The following is a 19,620-nucleotide window of genomic DNA, read 5'->3' as shown; positions in this document are numbered from 1 at the left end:
ATTCAAACAGGTGCAGGGGTGGGGTAAGGGGTGCTGGTGTCATCAGCCGTCTGTCACATCGCGCCCGACGTGTGCGCTTTTATTTTTAACATCACTTTTCCCCCCTCTGCCCAATTGATGCCGTTTACATCCCCACCCCCCCACCACCCCTCTCTCTCTAATGTTTCTGTAAAAGCCCTTTTTACATACAGGTGGGAGATACCCTCTGTATTAGGACAGCCCCCTTACTCGGCTCTAACGGAGGATGTGTGCGGCTGGGCATTTGCTGGTGCGTTTTGGGACAGGAGGAGCACTGTTGCAAACAGGTGTGAGACTATAACGACGAGCCGCTGGTTTTATCCCCCCCCACCCACCGAAACCACCACCACCACCTCTCTCTCTCGCCGGGAGATATCGAGAGGCATTGCACGGTGTCCAATGCTAAATAGCTCCGCACTGTTTTGGGGAAGAAAGAGAGAGAGAGAGAGAAAGAGCAAGCCGGCGATGTCGAAGAAAGCATCTCCCGCGGACGTGCGGAGCAGAAGCCCCGGCTCGGAGGGAGAGATGTTCGGCGCCTTTCAGGACTGGTGCCTCCGGACTTACGGGGACTCGGGCAAGACAAAGACGGTCACCCGGAGGAAATACACCAAGATCCTGCAGACGCTCCTGCAGGGCGAGGAGGCGGATGCCGGCTTTTTGGAGAGCAACCACATCAACGCCAAATTTAAATTCTGGGTGAGATCTAAGGGGTTTCAGGTCGGGAGCGGCGAGCAGAGGAGAGGCGCCGCTGGCAAAGCCGTGCTGTACGTCCCGGTGAAAGCCACGGTCAGTGCTGTGTTTGTGTGCGCAAAAGCGCGGTGTTTGTGCGTCTGCCATCGGTCTACCTTACCCCACAACCACCCCCCCCCCCCCCCCCACACACACACACACACACACACCTGCTGTCTATTTCTAACTTTCTTTTTTGTCCGTCCCTCCTCCTCCTCCTCACACACACACCTGACACAACCGGGGATTCAGTGCACCCGTCCCGCCGCCGCCGCCACCCAGAACACGGGGCTGCTCATGTCGGGAGGGTTGCTTTTGTGTCCTGACAACTCGCAGGAGGGGATGTTGCTGGAGCATCTGTTCGTTTTGTTTGCTCTGTGTGTGTGTGTGTGTGTGTGTGTGTTTTTGGAGAGGGGGTTCCGCTCCAGCCTTGTGTTAAACCCAAGCTGGACAGTGTCCAAGACCGTCCGATGCAGGCGTACAATAGGAGTATGAGCTGAATAGAAGCAGTTTTTCCGTCGTGCTGGGCAGTGTGCGCTTGCATTGGTCATCGTGCCCTGTCCCGATTAACGACCAGCCATAGTGACCATCGAGATGACAAGGCTGGCGTTTTTATTTGTATTTTTTTTTTTAAGAAAGTATGCAAGACACATCGTCCATCATTGTACAGCAGGGCATTCGTATGTGCCCTGTTGCCAATGAAGAATGGGATGGGGGGCGGGTTCAATCCTCCCCAAAAAAACAACTTCTGCCAATGGATCATGATTGATTACCATGCCTACCTAATATACTTACTCGTATTAAGCATTGGATGATGTATACCAGCCTTTAATAATGCATCACGCCAGTAAGTTTGATATCCACTGTGTGACGCCAGGAGCTCCAGTGCCTTCGTCAGGGGCAGAGCTCAACCTATCCGTTTTTACTGTCCTATTCACGGTGTGAGCCTCTTGTGCAATTCGGCCATTGTTTAACACTGGTGATCGTGGCATCCCATCTTCCCTCCCCCTGGAAGAATAGTTTGTTAAAGGCTTGTTTGGTGGCACCTTTAAACACCGCTTCATTTGAAAGCTGCTCATCCAATAAAATATATTGTCCCTATGCCAGCGTCTTTTCCCGCATCAATGGAAGGCTGGACTCTTATATAATAACTTAAAGGTGGGGTGTACAGGTGTTTTACTCTAATTGTGTATGTATTTATTATTATTATTATTATTATTATTATTATTATTATTATTATTATTATTATTATTTTATTGTTTTTAACTGACAACTCAAAATCCAATGATTGCCTGAATGATGAAACATGTATTGTGTCAGGTTTGTACCAGAAAATACTTGTCTGGTGATCATTGATCTATGTGTGAATGATCTTCCAAAGATGTGTTTCCCCCCCCCCCCCCAGGTCTAAGCCTTTGTGACTCAGTTTACTCCTCTGTTTTCAGTGGGTGATGTTTGCTTCTCAGCCCTATACACACGCCAAATAAATGTATTCAAAGTCAATTCCATGAAGTGTGTTTCCTATTCCCAATTAAAGTGCAGCAGTAAGTAGGATGGTATTTTGTGCCTCCTTTCTGCAGTTGCTCTGAATAGGATAATTTACAAGAAAATGTGTCAAAATCAAAATACAGCACTTGTTAGCTGACTGATTTTTGTTTCACTCGGAAATATATGATAGATTGTATGCAATTACTAAGAAAACCAATTAGGTAGTTTTGTTTGTAATTTTTCACGTTGGGCTTATAATATGTGGCATTCTTTGTAATCGTATTATAAATCGCCTTATAATGCCTAAACTACACACATCATTACCTGTATTGTGTGTGAAATGCAATGAAACTCTGGATTATTGCCCAGATTTAGGCTCAAGGAGAAGCATTTGGCAACTGCCCTCACTCTTGGAGCCAGTATTGCTGTCGGCCAGGTTTCAGTGTGAGCAACTTCTGTGTTTTCAGCGCTGTTTGGTAGAAAATTAGAACTGTGAAAACAGGACCATAGCCTTGAGAATATACCCTACTGGGCCTACACTCAAATCCAGTTAATGGACTGATGAGCGTGTGTTTTTCAATTTATTATTTTGAATATAATGTTTATATGCATTGTTATTAGTCCACAAGCCTGGATTGTATAACAGTTGTATGCTGTTAATATTTGTAAATATCTGCGAAATATATGATCTATATATAACCCATTGGGAATTGTATGCTGAATTTGTTCTTAATTGTTCTGTAAATTCCCAATTGCTATTCAAGACTTTGAAAGAGGGGTAGTGTATAGCTCCCTTCACTTTGTTTTATGCACTGGACATCTTTTGATCAGGAGCCACGTATCTGAAAGAATGAGTAATGGAGGAAGTTTTTTTTCCTGTCTACCACAGAATCCACTCTTGAGAATTAAAATAGTTGCTACAATGAATGAAAGTGTGAGAGTGTGATTTTCCAGAGCATTAATGCTACAATGTAATGCCAGGATCTCTCAAGGATTACCATCCCCATATTTAAAATATTCATTTAGTAATCACTCTATGCGAGAACAGAGAAATCTTGAATTACCACCTTCAGAGATCTGTGTTCTCTAGGTTCTCTCGATCAGCTGAATTGTCCCAGAAATAATAGTCCAGTTTGACTTTTCTCAAAGTTTGTGATGTTTCGGTCAAGATATTACAACTCATTGTTTGTTCATTTAAAAACCTCTCGTTTGGATTTTCCTGACATTGCTGTTAAAATGTAAACTCAGCAGTCTGTGGTGCCCCTGCTGTGGTTGGACGGTTTTAACTTGACTCAAAAAGTCTAAACTGAAGGAAGTTCAAAGTCTTAAAGGTTGGTTATTAAGGAAGCTGTGATAGCACTGACCTACACAGTTAATACTACTTGGAAGTACCTGTGAATAGCTTCAGCATTTTGCATTTTTTAATTCTGCCATATTTGAACTTTACGTCCCTTTGTCACCAGGATGCAAAAACATTTAGTTAAAAAAACAAGCACATCTCCTTATTCCATAGATTTATATGGAAGAGTGTTAGAAGTTGTGGATAAAAACAGAATTGCGTTGAAAGCTTTTAAATAGGAGCTTTGTATATGGGGCCCTATGGGAAATCCATTAAAAAAAAGAGAAAAAAGACACCAGGGTGAAAAAATACACATGCTGGAGTAATGGTGGACAACTCTGGTCCTGCAGGGCCTCAGTCTTCAGGCCTTTAAAGAATATTCAAGTCGTCGTCTGTTTTAAATGTGAAAACTATGGAAAAATATGCTCTGTTGAGTACATATTTGGTCCTATCAAGTAGTTGAGAGCTCAGCTGAAATGAAAACCAGAAGACCATGTGGCCCCTTGAATGTGGCGGTCGCCCAACTCTGTGACAGGGGTTAACATGAGTGCCTTGTTCTGTTAAAAATGCTCTTCTCGTCAATGAAGACTGGAGGCAGGCAAGACCATTTATAGGAGAAAGAAGAGCCGATTACCCAGCGTACAATAGAGTAGGCTACCGTGCAATTTCACGAAGGGGTGTAGGGCCGGAGACATCTGGACTGTGCTCTAATACTAGAAGAGCAAAAGCCTGTTTTCCCATATCCCCCCCACCCTTTCCTTTCAGCTGCTGCACTAACATGTGTTGATAGCTCTGAGTGAATGTCAGAGCCTGGGTAACTTAATTGTGACTGCCGCTATCTTTCCCAGAGATCTACAATCTCAATGGGGCTCTTATCCTGGTGAATATAAATACACAAAATTGACTTGAATTGCTAAGATGCAGTGATCTTTTTTATTTTTATTATTCCTTCTCTGTCTCTCCTGCCTCCCTCGGTTAATGCTCAGCAGGAGGTGGGATATGGGCAGCGACACGGTGCCGACTGCATCTTGGTTAGAGGGTTTTGGCAGAATAGCTGCCCTCTGTATTGTGGCGTCCTGGCTGCTCGGATGGGTGGGAGGCAGGGAGCCGTCGGTGCGTGTCACTGGACAGGGGGTTGGCTCAGGGTTGGCAGGGAAGAGGGTTTGCGCTATTGCACACCGCAGGGCTCCTGCTGGAACATCTCTTGAAACTGAGCAAAGTAGGAACTGGTCCTTGACTTGGTCTTGTTTCATTTCTGAATACTGTTTTTTGTTTTTGCTCTCTCACACAGCTGAGTCGAACAGGGGGGTAAGATTTAGACAAATGGTATTTTTATCTTTGTGGTCTCAGTCAAGTACACGGCACCATCTGTATACAATTTCGAAGAGACCAACATTTCTACTTCTGCTGCAGAAGCTTTAATGCCCACGTGAAGTCCAGAAAATACTGGGTTCTGGGTTCTTAAGCTAAACCCAGTGTGGTCTGGTTCACTCTGGTTAACTCTGTCTTCTCTGTCCAATTGCCTATGAAAAAGGTGTCCTCTCTTACCGGCAGTGGCAGATGCTTTGTTTACTCTCCCAGGGGTTATTGGGAGACGAGTCGGGGGTGTTAATGAGGTAGGGCTGGGGTAGGCGGAGTGGAGGGGGTGGTGTTTAGAGAGGAACCTACCTGGGGAGCTGATTTAACGCTCCTCTTCAGATGTAGGAGCACTGGCTGTTTTGTCATTACTTGTCTAGAGGAAACATTGGGTTTGTGCAAATTGTGCACCTCTAACTGTGTAGTGCTGAAGACTTGATTGTGGCAACTCAGATTTATTTTTGTCAGCTCAGGTAGCACAGTGGTCTTGTCACCCCATGTTTTGTTTATACTATTCTGTTTTTTTTTTGTTAGACTAAATGCAACTTTTCCTGCCAGCACCATCTGGGTGTTGCATTACAGTAAATGGAAACATGAATTGAACCTAAGTTTTAATTATTTTCTCTCTGGGTGAGTGTTGTCTGTTTCACACAACATCTGCAGTCTGGTCGGTTGTAAATCAGGGGTTGACTTTAATTATATTACGATGTCCTGGACGTAGACAGAGGTCGTCTGTGCGAAGCAGGAGTTGCCGAGCGCTGGCAAAGGGCAGAGTGGTCTCTGGGACCCCGACTCATTCTTCTTTTCTTGTAACTAAATACATTTCATTCAGAGCTCAGAAAGAGCTGTTTAAGAGAAGTGCCCTAAAGGTCTGGGTGTGTTGTTTCCAATGCCCCAGGCATATAAATTGGATTTTGGTCTATTTCATGAAGTTGGTGTGTGTGTGTGGGGGGGCTACTCTTAGAAAGGCTTTTCGCTAGGTTGATGAATGCATTTGGAATGACTTTTGAGTCTTGTATTGATGAGTGGTTTATACCAGAACCTTGTGGTGGGAGTCAAGGAGGGAGAGGGCTGTGGGGATTTCATTTAGTCGTGAAGAGACACTATAGTGCAGACTCAATTGGAGGTTACACGTATAAAAATGATATAATCTATGGCAACAGACCATAGAAATTAAAAGAAACGGGTGGGGAAAGATATCCACAAGACATGAAACCTGAGAGTTTATTTCCCCTGAACCAGTTAAATTTAAGCTTTGATCCTTGTTTCCAATTGATAGACAATGCTTTTACATTTCAGACTGGAAGCACATGTGTGTATTACGGGGCAGTGGGGTCAGAGGACATTTATAAATGTAGACCTCTAAAAGATAAAGGAACTGTTTATCAGTATGTTTGATTGTTTTATAGAATTTGTAGGACAATAACTTGATAAAATCACAGTAGTCGACCTGAGGAGCTCACAGTGTGTCCAGCCGTGTGTTTTCCTCTCATTCCAGAGTGTAAATGGTCCCTGACGATGAGGGGGGAGGTGGAATTAGGAAGAGGGACATGAGGGACTGTGTCTTAACAGACACCCTTATCCAGGGTAACTTACAATTGTTACAAGATATTACATTATTTTTTACATTTACCCATTTATACAGCTGGGCATTTACTGGGCAGTGTCCCCACCTGGGATTGAACCCTCTAGTCCCGAGCCCTAACCACTACTCCACATTACTTTATTTTTACCTACCAAATCAGTAATTGCTAGGATGTGCAGGATTTGATTTGAACAAAACTATAATCTACAAAATATGTATGACCAGTAGAGGCTTCTTGGTATTGTAAAACAAATAGGTTTTGAAAAATCTTAACTCATTAATATTGAGTCAGGTTTTTTCCTTTAACAGTGGTCTGGTTTGAACTGTGCACAGGCAGGCTCATCTACTGGGTTTTGAAATGACAATTAAGGAGACTTGTATTGATGTTGCATTTGTTTCTGTTCCCTTGGTTGACCAAGGTAGGAATCCATTAAGGAGATTTACCTGGTAGATCTGCTCAGACGCAGAAAACTGTTTAAAAGGGTGACGGGAGATGGAGGGGGTCTTCTCGGTCTCAGTCGAGCGGGCCGTGCTCTGTGCTAACTCTGCTTCGCGACTTCTGAGACGGACAATCTGCAGCATCAGCTGGTAGCAAAGCTATGAGAACGAAAGGAGAAGAGCTCTTTTCGGTTCTTTTCTTTTCCTTTCCCAGTTATGTTCCGTCAGTCAGGACAGGATATTGTGATTATTGTACACGGTGTCACTTTTGATGACACTCAAAGTTCGAGGTTAATTTTCCACCAGTGTGCTGTAGGAATTGGAGTTAAGTATGTTAAGTACTGTTGTCTTGTCCCCTTAATGAAACCTGACTCCTCTTCAGTTGCATCTGTGCTGAAGAAATGTTGTTAAACTTGCAACTTTTCCTGAGTGCAGGACCAGTCCTGCAGCCCAGAGATCGCATGACTCGATGCAGGCTATTGCAACAACAATGCATCAGTGTGTAAAAAAATAATTGTTTAGGGAAGATTCTTACAGTTCTTTTAGAGTTTATGATGAGAGTAAAGCTCAGAAATCCTGAATTATGCCTTCTCCTTTTTGATAGCCACCTGACTGGCTAACCTTTCCGTGTTTTAGCGTGGTGATTGGTGTGGAAACAACTTCCACCAAGAAAAAGGCAGGTAAATGCTTCCTCATTTTTTAATGCAGAGAACCTCCCCTCCCACCCCCACACACACAGGCAAAAAAGGAAGTGCAGAAATGAGAAATCAGTAGAAGAATTAGATCTACACATTGTTGTTTTTTTTCATTTAAGACTAGTGCAAACTGAGTAACAGACACTGCAGTTTTTCTGGTGGGTGGCCAATACTCGCCGTACTGAGAATATTTTTCTCCAGCTGCGTGGTATTGGAGCCAAATGCTAAGCAAGACTAAACAAAACAGGAAGCCCTTCTCAGTTCTTGCTCGACCTTTTTTCGCTTTTCACAGTTGAGACACCTGCCATTCGTATTATTTTCATAACAACCCTATCTATAAAATAACTGGCAGATACTGACCTGCCTATCCTTAAAAAAAAAAATACCCCCCCAAGAAAACCCATGATAAGATGCACAATCTACATGATTTGTCTTTTTTCACAATCTGCAGTTATTAAAGTGTGAGAGACTGACAGAATCTCATTGCGAATACTCTGAATCCAGGGATAGAAAGTTGACTGGGTCTCATTTGCATGGGCTGGATACTTTATATCTCGTTTCATTAGTTGGGGATAAAGGGCTGAAACCACATGTAAACTTTTATCAAGGTCACAGTGCCCAGGAGACAGCATTGTCCTCCATTTTGTGGACACATGAGCGAAATTTCACAACTCAATGTGGTCTGACCTTTATCTGCTAAGCGCCTGCACTCATGCACCAATTTCAGTAGGCAGCCCTCGTTTGTGGAGAACTCACCTGGGAGTGTCGTTTTCAGAAAGCCATAAACTGCAACGTATCGCTTTGTACAATAATTAGAACTGGAGGGTTATTATCGTCGTCGGGGGAGAGTGGACGATTCTGTTGCAGAGAGCATGTTCAGGGCACAGAATCTCAACAGAACTTTTGAGGAAGCAAAAGTTCAGGGCCGAGAAGGGACAGGGCGCTTAGCAACAAAGGCAGTAGTTAGTCAGAAGTCGTGTTGCCGGGGTCGGGGGGGGGGATTTGGGAGAGAGAGGGCTGGTGAATAGAAATATAAACGAAGGAGGAAGGCAATTGGATCCTCACATAGAGATGCACTCATGCCCTCGGCCGAGTCTGATTGAATAGTGCTTGTAGGGGCTGGGAGAGTATGTAAGTCTGCTATAATAAAACAAACAAATCTAAAGTGCTGAGGAAGACAGCAAGCAGAAGTGTTTTTTTTTGTTTCTGTTATGTGAGCAGATTCATAGCTTGTGTTGATACTTTTTGAAGTTAGTTGATATCGAGTGACTGCTTATGTGGGTTTTGTATAGTGAGATGGCATGTATATATACACACAAAATAAAGGTATGTATGTACATCATTGGACTGCACAAGGAAATGCCATCTTAAATGTGGGCACTGAGCACACGGTTCAATGCAATAGGGAGTTGTTGTTGTTGTTGTTGTTGTTGTTTTTATAAATTGTTGACAGGGTCATCTAGGTTTGAGTTGCCTGCCCAGCTGGCAAGGCATTGTGTGCCAGTGCAGGACTTGTTTGCTTCCAGTTAGGTCTGTCGGCACAGAGGCACAGCTGGATACCTTGTTGGCAGTCTGACCCTTGTGACAGGCTTGGCATTGCTAATTTAGGGCAAAGCTATAGTGTCATATGCCTCAGTGTGTGTGTATTGACAGCATGAATTTACCCTACGCATTCGCTCATTCTATAGCATTGTTTTTGGATTGGTAACCAGTTGCTGATGATTAAACCAGGGGTTTCCCAAAATAAGTGCAAGCAGGTGATATTCCTGAACTGAACACTGTAATGAACAGCTGCCATTGTGACAGTCTTTGCTTTCCCTCACTGCAACCTCACAATTTACTGGTCCTATGCTTTGTTTGGGTTTACTTTCAGGATCTGTTGGTGCCTTTGTTTGTTTTGTATTTTGGTTCAAACGTGGCGGTCCAAAGTAAATGTTTATTACCAATTAAAATCGCACAGCAAGCTCAGCGCGACAGAGGCACACAGACGCCTGGGAGGGAGCGTCCCAGCTGAATAGATAAAAGATAATACCAGTCCTCTCAGGGCTGTCAGCGCGGTGCGTGTGCAGGCTGGAGGATGTGGTGTGCAGTGGGTGCAGATATGTCTCGCAGGGCCTCTTGCTCACAGTAGTCTAAAGACAAAGCGCGATGGTTAGCAACAATAAATCGCTCCTGACTTCCTCTGTCCATCTCTTCACTGTCACCGCACGGCAGAGGCCCTGAGACACAGACAGAGCTGTCGGCCCAACATCCAGCGCCACAGCTGGAGGTGAAAACGGCAGTCCTCTGACAACTGTGTACATCTTTGCCGTTGTGTGTGTTGTTTTTTGCTTTTATTTGTATGCAAAGGAAAGGTCACTGATATATATATTTTTTTTTTTCCCCAATTTTTTATTTTCCCAATTGGATTTATTTTTCTTTTTTGTTGACATATTCTATTAAAGTAAATGGATTGAAGCTTAGTTTTTAAATTGTAGTCTTGTAGTCCTTTGAAAACATATACAAAAACTTTCCTTTTCAAGCCACCATCTCAGCCATGGCTATAGGCTAGCAGTGGAGTAATATACATTAATTATGTGATAAATGCAGGGTTTGTGGATCATGATATGTTACATAGGAGAATACATGTGACAGGAGAGACTTTTTTTTTATTGATAATGAGATGCAATTGACGTTACTAAAAGTATATTTCTTCCCTCTTCTTTCTTTTTCCCTAATAGTAATTCTAGAAATCATTGAGTTATTACTCTACCTGCTCATTTTGGCCACAGATTGTTCTCTACTCCTCCAAATCTCTATATATCCCCTTCCTTGTTGCCATGGTGAGTTGAGTTTCTGGTTTTAAATTGGTGGAGAAATTAGAAATTGTAATTAGCCAGGGTTCCCCAATTTCTACTCCCCCACCCCTGCCAACTGCCATGCTAAGGGATGGTGCCTCACTCCTCCTCATTAAAACTAACTTCCCGGTGCCCTTGGACTGGAGATTCAAGTGCTAATTATACAGGACCTTCAGAAACCAGTAGAGAGAACCATGGCAGTGTGATCATCCCCTTCCACACACACCCACCCACACACACAGAGCATTATTTTCTCCTCTTTTCTTTGCTTCCCTCTGTATGTCAATCCCAAGTGGGATTTCTTAGAAAGAAGCCGGAGCCGATCACGTAAATTGCATATTGTGTCACCCTCTGTTTGTTAACTGACGAGTGTCAAAGAAACGCCATCAAACATGCGACTTTTTAACAGTCTGCGCTATTGTCCCCAAGTTGCTGACGGTTTATTACCAGTAATTGTCCCATTATCAGCTGCAAACGGGGGTGAAAATGCCAGGTGATCAATCTTGCAGAGGCAGTGGGAAACGAGGAGAACTAATTCTTTTATTTTTGTCAAACAAGAATTGAAACCAAGCTTGAGGGGGAAAAATGTGTTTCTTTTTGGGTTCTGTGACGCAATAATTTTTGAAAGACAAAGAGGTTTTCTCTTCTTCTTTTCCTCCCAGACACCCCCCCCCCCCTCCACTCCACCCCACCCCACCCCCCCACCTCCTGCTGGAGTGTGCCGCTGCTGTTGAGGAGGTTGAGCCTGTCCTTTCAAAGCCGCTTTTCCAACGTTTGGTTTGACCTCCCTCTGGAACCGGACAAAGGCAGAGATTCCCGGGGAGCACGGGACCATGGCAGAGTGGATAGGTGGCTGGGGCGGAATGCTAATATGGCACAGCCTTGAGCCTGGGAGACAGCCGTCGGGAGGTGATGGTGGTGATGGGGGGGAGGGGGCAGGCAGGCAGGCAGGTAGGCTGGTGGGCAGGGGGGAGGCAAATATCTCCAGCTCCATGCAAATTAGTTTCTCACAGGTTTTAGGCTTATAGGCTATTAGGAGCAAATATTTTTCATTCTGGCCTTTTTTCATTTATTTCTGCCGCTCCTATACTTTCATCATAAGCAAAGAAAAATACAGAGCACAGTCCAGGGTCTCAGGCACACTGGAGGTGAAGCAGTGGGAGATACAGCTCTTAGATAACGCTTTTGATATTCTCCCTCTCTGGAAATACTTGCGGCTTCTCTTGGGTGTTTCCCACCTCGTGCTGTGCTGAGAGCTCTAGAGAGGCTGAATGGTCTCAAACATTTGCAGGAAGGGCATCCCTTATTTTTTTTTTCTGTTAGGTCACTAATGTTCTGTTGAAGAAGTTGGCAATTAGCATCATCGGTGTAGAGGAAATGGCTCTACCCTTTCACATACGCTTTTGGAAAATCTCTCACCGAAAATGACATTGATCAAGTAGTTTCTTTTCCCAAAATGCAAAATGACCCTCTTACATATGCAAGACTGGGTCATTCGTGCTGGGTAAAGCGTTATTTAGTTACTGATTGCCTTGTGAGGCTCTGCGGAGCCTGCCTCTCTCACTGAACACATCCTTTTTAAAGCACAAGAGGGCACAGACCTGTACGCGCCAGTGCAGTTGCTGAACCATTCGGTTATTGAGACGGATGTGTGGCACGGTATAACAGCAGCCAAAGCTTTACCAAAACCACAGGAGATTTTGGTCTTTTGTGTGTTGATGGGAAACAAAGATAGGACTCTCTCCTTTGTGAGACGGGAACCCAGCCAGCCTGCTATAAACTGCAGATATAACTCATAGGTTGTGCTTGTGGTGTTGGAACACTAGTTCCTGTTTGGCTTCTGACTTTTTGCCTTTAAAACCTCTCTCCTGTTGAGCTGCGCTGGCCCAACGCTGCAGATGTTAAGAAGGCACTCTGTTGTAGAACTTTCCTCGACCTTTCTATCGCCAATTGGTTAGCCATGGATTTGTATCAGCTTTGGATTTGGTTCCGGTGGTGACCAGTAGATGTCTAAGGATTCCGTTTAGAAAGTTCTACATATAAAACTTATTCTCTGAAGTTGTAACATGGGATTCTTTGTACCCCAGTGTCATATTTAATCTGTACTGCACAACATGCTTAAATGTACCCCAGTGGTAAGATGTTTTACTTTAGGGGTTTTGCAGATACAAAACAATTTTTTAATAGTTTCTGAAGAAGTAAACCACATTGAAAACCCGCTTCACATTCTGGTTTTGGGATAGATATCTCGTGAGGGCCTGAGGGTCACAGCTGGGACACACAAGGACCAGCTACATAACCAAGCTGCGATGAAAGGGATCAGAACATATGAAATCAATAACCAATGACAAGTGACTGCAGAGATTTTGATACCTGTGGACTTGACCTTTAAGCAACATTACATGTAACGTTGGAGATGTTGATGCTTGTAACCTTTAAGATTGACCCCCATGTCAATTACCTGCCAGTTCTCTGTACGGAACCTGTATAAGAAGCCTGAGCCTTTCTTGTTGTCAACGCCGAAACAACAACTATCAAATTGTGTTGTCGCCGTAGCTGCTTGAGCATCCTCTAAACTGATATCAGGAGTACAGAGACGCTTGCCACTGGCCTCTATGCACCGTTGGATCACAAACACTGTATCAACACTGTACAACATTGGGAAAATCTCATTGGATAACAATTTAATTCACCCAAGCCACAGGGGCACTTTGGTAATATCTTTAAAAGACACATATGTATAAGAAAGAATTGTGGAATATACCAGCTACATGTGTAAAGTCAAAATTCAACTGAAATGGCATGTGCGCAACCAAATATTACATTATTATCATTATTATTATTAAGATTTCTGGTGATTTTTTAAATAGTTCTAAGGATTACTAGAAATATTCTGTGTGACTAAATAAATATGTGTGCTGTGTGTGTGTGTGTGTGTGTGTGTGTATGTGTATATATATATATATATATACTATGTATGCATGTAATATATGTCTTCTATATCTATATTGTTATATATAGAAGTGCAAGGCAATGCTCAATACATTAACATCCTTGTTCACAAATAGAAATTTCTTCTGACATGCTTTTTGCTTTAGGTCATCAGATGCAGGGTTTCTTGTAGCCCATATATATTTACATTATGCAAAGAGTATGTTTGTGAAAGCACGCCAATGGCTTGGATACAAGTGTGTCTGGGAGACCAGCACTGAGCCAGTTTGACATACGCTATAAGCTGCCCAAGAAGGTCTGCTTCCACCCGAGGATGCACTGTTAAGTTTGCGATTTATAACCTCGGCAGTGAAAGCTGATAACAAAGCTGTTTTTCTTCAGCGAAAAGGTAAAATAACTGCATTCGGTAAGTTCACGAGAGCTTTTATACTACAAAGGTATCCATGGATTCTTCCATGTTTTCACACGTGTCCCTGACCTGTCTCACCGCGCTTGGTTTAACCTATGGGTTCAGTAGAAAAGCAGTTATTTTTCCTTTGTTTAATTCAGTATTGCACACTGTCATGGTTCTACTCCATTCAACTTGTGTGTAATAGTGATTTCTGTTACGCTGAGGATGGGAATTTTATACATGTGTGCCTGGTTGGGTGCATCTATGTGCCTGTGTGTTTGTTTTTGTGCGTGTGCCTGCATGCCTGTTTGTGTGTGTGTGCGTGCGTGCGTGCGTGTGCCTGCGTATTTGTGTGTGTATATAGATCCACTTGGTCAGTGCAGAGTAAATGTGCTCCATGATTTCTTCTTTCCAGAGGAGAAGCAGGACAATAGCTGTTTGCCGTGAAGAGAGGAAAGAAACCCAGCCCCCCACCCGCAACCCCAGGCAATGCCCCCTTTAGCTCATCTTGGCTCAAGCTGCCAACTCCAGTTGGTAATTAGCATCCTAGCTTCCTATTAGCGCTGTCTCTTTGGTCTAATTGCGGTGTGATGTAGAGAGCTTTCAGCAATCACTTCATAACTCTGTATAATTAGATTTACAGACCAACCCTTAGAGTCATAAATGATTAAAAAAAATAAAAATAAAAAAGAAACTTGCAGAAAGCCTTTTTGGTTTTACGATTCATGTGAAGGGGCTGGCTTTACACAAAACAGAACGGAAGTCAGCTGATTGCTGCAAAAGAAAATACAAATAAACCCGGTAGCTGCTTTGTTCCAGGACGTGGAGGTGTCGGGTTTGCTCATATTTGATCAGCACTGGGACATACTATAGCTACAAAAGGTGCAGGTTGAAATAATGAAGGGAGAAGTGCCAAGAAGCTTACCAACACAATATTTTAATATATACATGCATAAATGGAGAGGGAGAAAATGACACATCCAATGATTAGTCATGTGGACATTCATATGCCTCCAGTCTTTGTGCTCCAGTGTGATTTGTACGGTAGCTGTGAAGAAGGTGAAGTTTTAGTGAGGATAGGGAGGGTAATGGCATTGCTCTCTAAAAGATCAAGGTGAGGGGGGTGGAAGTAATTGAGCAACACATGACCATAAGAGTTTTTTAATTTATTTTTGGATATGATCACCAGTGTCAGAGGGAGGGAGAAGATGGGCGATCGCCATGCAAAGCTGGCCTATAAATGTGACCCACTATTACATTAACAATCTGCTGATCTGATGATCGCTGGAGGCGCCCTTTCTGTTTCGCACTTGAGTGCTCCGTCTCTGTGAAATTGGCTGCTTCTCTATCCAGGCCTGCCCGGGCTCTCCTAGGCCTTCGTCTGCACAACATGGCCATCCCTCCTGCCCTGGACAGATGATGTGTCATAACGGGGCGCTGCACTCCACACACAAAAATCAAAGGAAATTTTACAAACCAATCAGGAAGAACCCAAAAGGATAGTGGTGTGGAAAACCAGGCTTTTGGAAGTCCATAGTGCTAGTGATCTAAGCTCCACCCTGGTTTCTTTACTACTTAATGTAACCAGTGTACTTAACGGGTTATAATGACCAATTCTCCCAGCAATGAGGAGTTGTATGTATACAGGATCTGGTGTTACGGTGCAGGGATTTAGACACTTCTGCTATTGGTGATGATAATCATTCGAATCTTTTTCTTTGTATGTTTACAAAATTTGGTTTCTTATTTAGTAGTTTCTTTAAAAAAAATGCATATTTATGTGGTGCTGTAAACCATAAGTAAAACTACCTAAGTTTTATTTTCCAAGCAGAAAACATAGTTATACTTTTTAATCATATCCTTTCCTGTAGTATTGCTACTCAGATCGGCACACTGCGGAAAAGCCAAGTTGCTTTTCCTCTTTCGGTATCTCTTCAGCTCGAGTTTTGCTAGGAACCCCCTTTTCGTGAATGATTTACTGGTCATTTATTTCACTTCAGTTAAACACGCATTTACAATTTCAAAAAAATCTTTGTCTTTCACCGAAGATATTTTAAGCAACAGAGGGTCACATTTCCATGTGGTTTTTGAGTATTTGCATGGCATTATCCAGCTCTCCCCAAAGCCTGGTACTGTATACACTTCACATCGTGCAGGAGCTGCTGCCATGACAGGGGCCAGGCTGCCGTGTACAAAATGAACCCTCTGGTATCCTAGCAACTGGGCTGCACCTTTGAGCTGTTTGCTCTGGGACGGGGAGGACTGTAATAATACACACAGGGGAGGAAGGGGCCTCCGGCCTGCAGTGAGAGATGCAGCCAGAGGCCCGCGGTGGCGGTGACACAGTGCATTACGCAGGCTGGCCTCACTTACCGAGCTGTCGAGCGCGGGAGAGGGGATATCACAGCGTAATCTGGAGCCTCTGAAAGGCATGATGATATGCCAGCCCCTGTGGTCAAAATATAACAAATTACATGATATATATATATATTTTTAGACAATATTACAAAAACTGAAACAAATCCTTTTGACATTTTATATTTAAAAATCCAATTCAATCTTCTAGACGTTTTATTGGAAGATTGACAGGAATTACACCTTTTATTACACCTTTCTGGATACACATGCATATGGGCTTCCTGTTGCATTTGAAATGGTGAATTTCCTGCTTTTTTTCTTTCTTCATTAGCTCTCATTTGCATTGTACTTTAGAATGCAAATGTTCAGTGGCGATGCCCGAGTTTGCGCAGGTTAGGAGCGTAAACATTCCTAATTTAGAAATGAACCCTGTCCTGTGTGTGAACGAGACTAGCACAAGTAAACTAGCACAGCCTGGGCTCTTTCGGGAATTTCTAATACCCAAGGCCATGGACTATGAGGTTTTTAATGTTATGCCAGGGTCTGTGTTTTGATCTGTTCTTGTTTTCAGATTCAAACTCATGCGTGCGTCATCGAGGATGGTCATGTATACTTTCATGTTCATTTTCTACTATTTAAAACCCACCAAAAAAAATTATAATATCCCCACTATCCCCATATTTTGATGCCAACGTCTTTTTCCCTCCTGCGAAGAACCTGCCTGTTAATGTTTTGCAGGGCTAGTTTATTGTTCCGGGCTTTGACTTTGACCCACTATTTCCTGAATGCAATATCAAACTGTGGAGGTGCAACCCCCATCCCCCATCTCCCCGACCCCCCCCACCACCCCCGCTCCCCCTGCTGTCCCTCATCCCCAGAAAAGGGGCATCTTCTGTCACAAAGACTCCTTCCACAGTCCGCTGACGTGCCCTGTAGCTGGGAGCGCGCGGCTCCCCGTGTGTCTGAGCGCCCGCTGTCCCACGGGCAGACGCCTGTTCCCTGCAGTGGAATTCCACAGACAAGCCAGTGTTCCACACGTGTTAAAGATTCTGTAATCATTTCAGAGACTGCCAACTGCCAATGTGGAGTGCAAATAAACGCCCTCCGAGCACCTGAGAGGTTTAGGAAAATGAGAGCATGCATTTGCTTCTTCAGGTCCGTCTCGCATCTCCTTTTCCTTCTTCTTGGTAATGACTACACTGGCGCTTCACACACAGCAGGGTTTTTATACAAGATATTGAAAAGAAACTTGTGTTTGAAGGACACATTCCCAAGGGCACACAGTAGCCTATACGTGCATTACAGTGCATTGTTAGAAAGGCCAAATACATGACTGTGGACCTGTTTCCACCCCTCCACTCCCCCCCCCTTGTGAAAGACATACAACCCTTAATAATAATAAATAAAAAAATAAGTGACCCCTAGCCAGTGTAGGTGCCCCAGCTTGTGGAGGCCGGATTGGCTCTTCCCCGCCAGAACTCGGCCTGTCCAGCCCACTGCACTGCGTCGCCATGGAAACGCTCATTACCTGGCTGGGGGAGCGCAGGCGGGCCGGCTGGACGGCTCTTTCAACAGACCCTCTCTCTCGCTGGATAATGGAGGGCCCTTTCCCTGCAGCCTCCCAGTTCCCCTGCATCCCCTAGGCCTGAGTGCGCTCTCCCCCCCAGACAATAGACCCAAACACTGATGCTAATTACTGCTGGGTGATGCGGTAAACAGGAGCCAGGGTCCCAGGACAAAACCAGAAGGACAGTTCTAGGTCCCATTGTAGAGCGCAAGCACCTCCTCCGTCTCCCAGGAGGGCCAGCGATGAGTCAGGAATTGGCCACCGATCTCTGTGACTTCATAAAAAAACAACAAAAAAAAACCTTCTCGCCGAAAAATGTATCCAGATCAGTCGGTTTGGAGATGCTCGAGATAATGGTCATTTAAGGCCTGTGTCTCTGGCTGAAGGGTGGGAGAAATATTCGCACTCGGAATGAGAGGAGTGGGGAATGTGTTGTGCAGTTGGTGGCAGAGATCCCTGTTAATGAAAGTTAACCTTTAGTGCTTTGGCTGCAGGTCTACTGGTTGTAACGATCTGTCATTCGTGCCGCAGCCAGGAGCTCCTGCCCCGAGAGGTCAGCCGCCGTTTCTATGGAAACAAGGTTAGCCTTTGGTTAGCAGGAGGCCAGTGCGCGTTGTTTTGTTTTTTAACAGATTATTGACAAGTAAACACCACCTCATCTCTAAGGCAATTAAAAACATTTTAAAAAGAAGAAAGAAAAATGAGAAAAAAGAACACGAACAGTATTATTAGTCATCCAAAATGTTTTTCTCTGCTGCTTTGCTTGTGTTGCTGGTCTTGGATTAAATAAACCAAACATTTCCACCAGCTTTATCCTGTCACTGTTTGAACGGGTCTTGTCCTCTTTTAAAACATTCTTATACACACAGACAATCTAGAATGCATCTTTAAACAAATCATTCATTTCCCGCCGTTTGTGTTCGTAACACAGCGTTTTTTACAGGGCCTCTGTTTTCGGACAGATCCTGGGGACGGACAGGCTTTGTGGCGTTCGGTTTTACAGATTTCTCATTGTTAAATTCGTTTTTAGAAACAAATGAGCCTTGATGGGTTTTTTCTTTTCTGTGTTGAAATTTGAAGGTCAGCATTAAAGTTTTTGCATATTTGACTTGAAACTGACCCCACAGTATCCATCCTATTTGACTCTCCAATCGGTTACTAGCTGGCATTTATGATTTGTGTACTGGGAGTAGTGGCCGATGACTTTTTTTTTTTTTTTTTTAAGGGTGTCCAGATGACTCCTTGTGGAGGCCGAATGTCATACTTTCATGGTAGCGGGGAGAGAGCGAACACTGATGCTCTTTGTTTCTGCGCTGTATGAAATAAAACGCTCTTGTACTTTGGGAGATGAATCCTGCAAAGAGTCCTCTCCTACAACATTGTGGTAAGCAGAGTATTATCTGCCCATGTACGGCAGCAGTGGACAAAGAGGAGAGCATTTTTCCATCTTTTGTGCGCTGCAAGTTACCGCAACACATTAGTCTCCAGCACACAGAAGTCACTAGGGCATGAAAAATATGATGTTTTGTCTAAAGGGTATCGGCATTAATAAAAAAATGAATCCCACCCTTACACATTAGTGTGATTAATGACAGGTGTCTGGAAGTGCAGCCGACCCTAAAGCAGCTCGGCACGGTCCCAGCCTCCGAGCACCGCAGCACTAGAATCACATGGAGTAATGGTGGTCAATACTTTTTAATTAAGCTTTCTCATTCAACTTGAGGTGAAAATTGCCGGCTAGATGGCATAATTTCACGCTCAACTCACAGGTATGTCATTCTTAAAAGTGTGCTTCTTTATAGGCCCACTCTTTTTGCATTCGTTAGGATGTGCTCTCTGAGAATTCTTGTTTTTATTGCAGATCTTG

The 19,620-nt window shown here is 43.9% G+C and overlaps 1 protein-coding gene across 2 annotated transcripts in view; it reads left to right on the top strand.

Annotated features, from left to right (window-relative positions):
* Positions 1-292: 292 nt before the first annotated feature.
* The window catches only part of nol4lb (nucleolar protein 4-like b), a 99,936-nt gene continuing 80,608 nt past the window's right edge, over positions 293-19,620 (top strand). For both annotated transcript variants that reach the window (XM_066702283.1, XM_066702282.1), the window contains exon 1: positions 293-804. In XM_066702283.1, coding sequence (XP_066558380.1) covers positions 418-804 — 387 coding nt within the window. In that variant the 5' untranslated portion in view covers positions 293-417. The remainder of the gene's footprint in view (positions 805-19,620) is intronic.

This window comes from Amia ocellicauda, chromosome 4, assembly GCF_036373705.1.
Source record: "Amia ocellicauda isolate fAmiCal2 chromosome 4, fAmiCal2.hap1, whole genome shotgun sequence".
In the NCBI taxonomy this organism is placed as follows: Eukaryota; Metazoa; Chordata; class Actinopteri; order Amiiformes; family Amiidae; genus Amia; species Amia ocellicauda.
The sequence above is the reverse complement of the archived record's forward strand: the minus strand, read 5'-3'. Positions and strand labels throughout refer to the sequence as shown.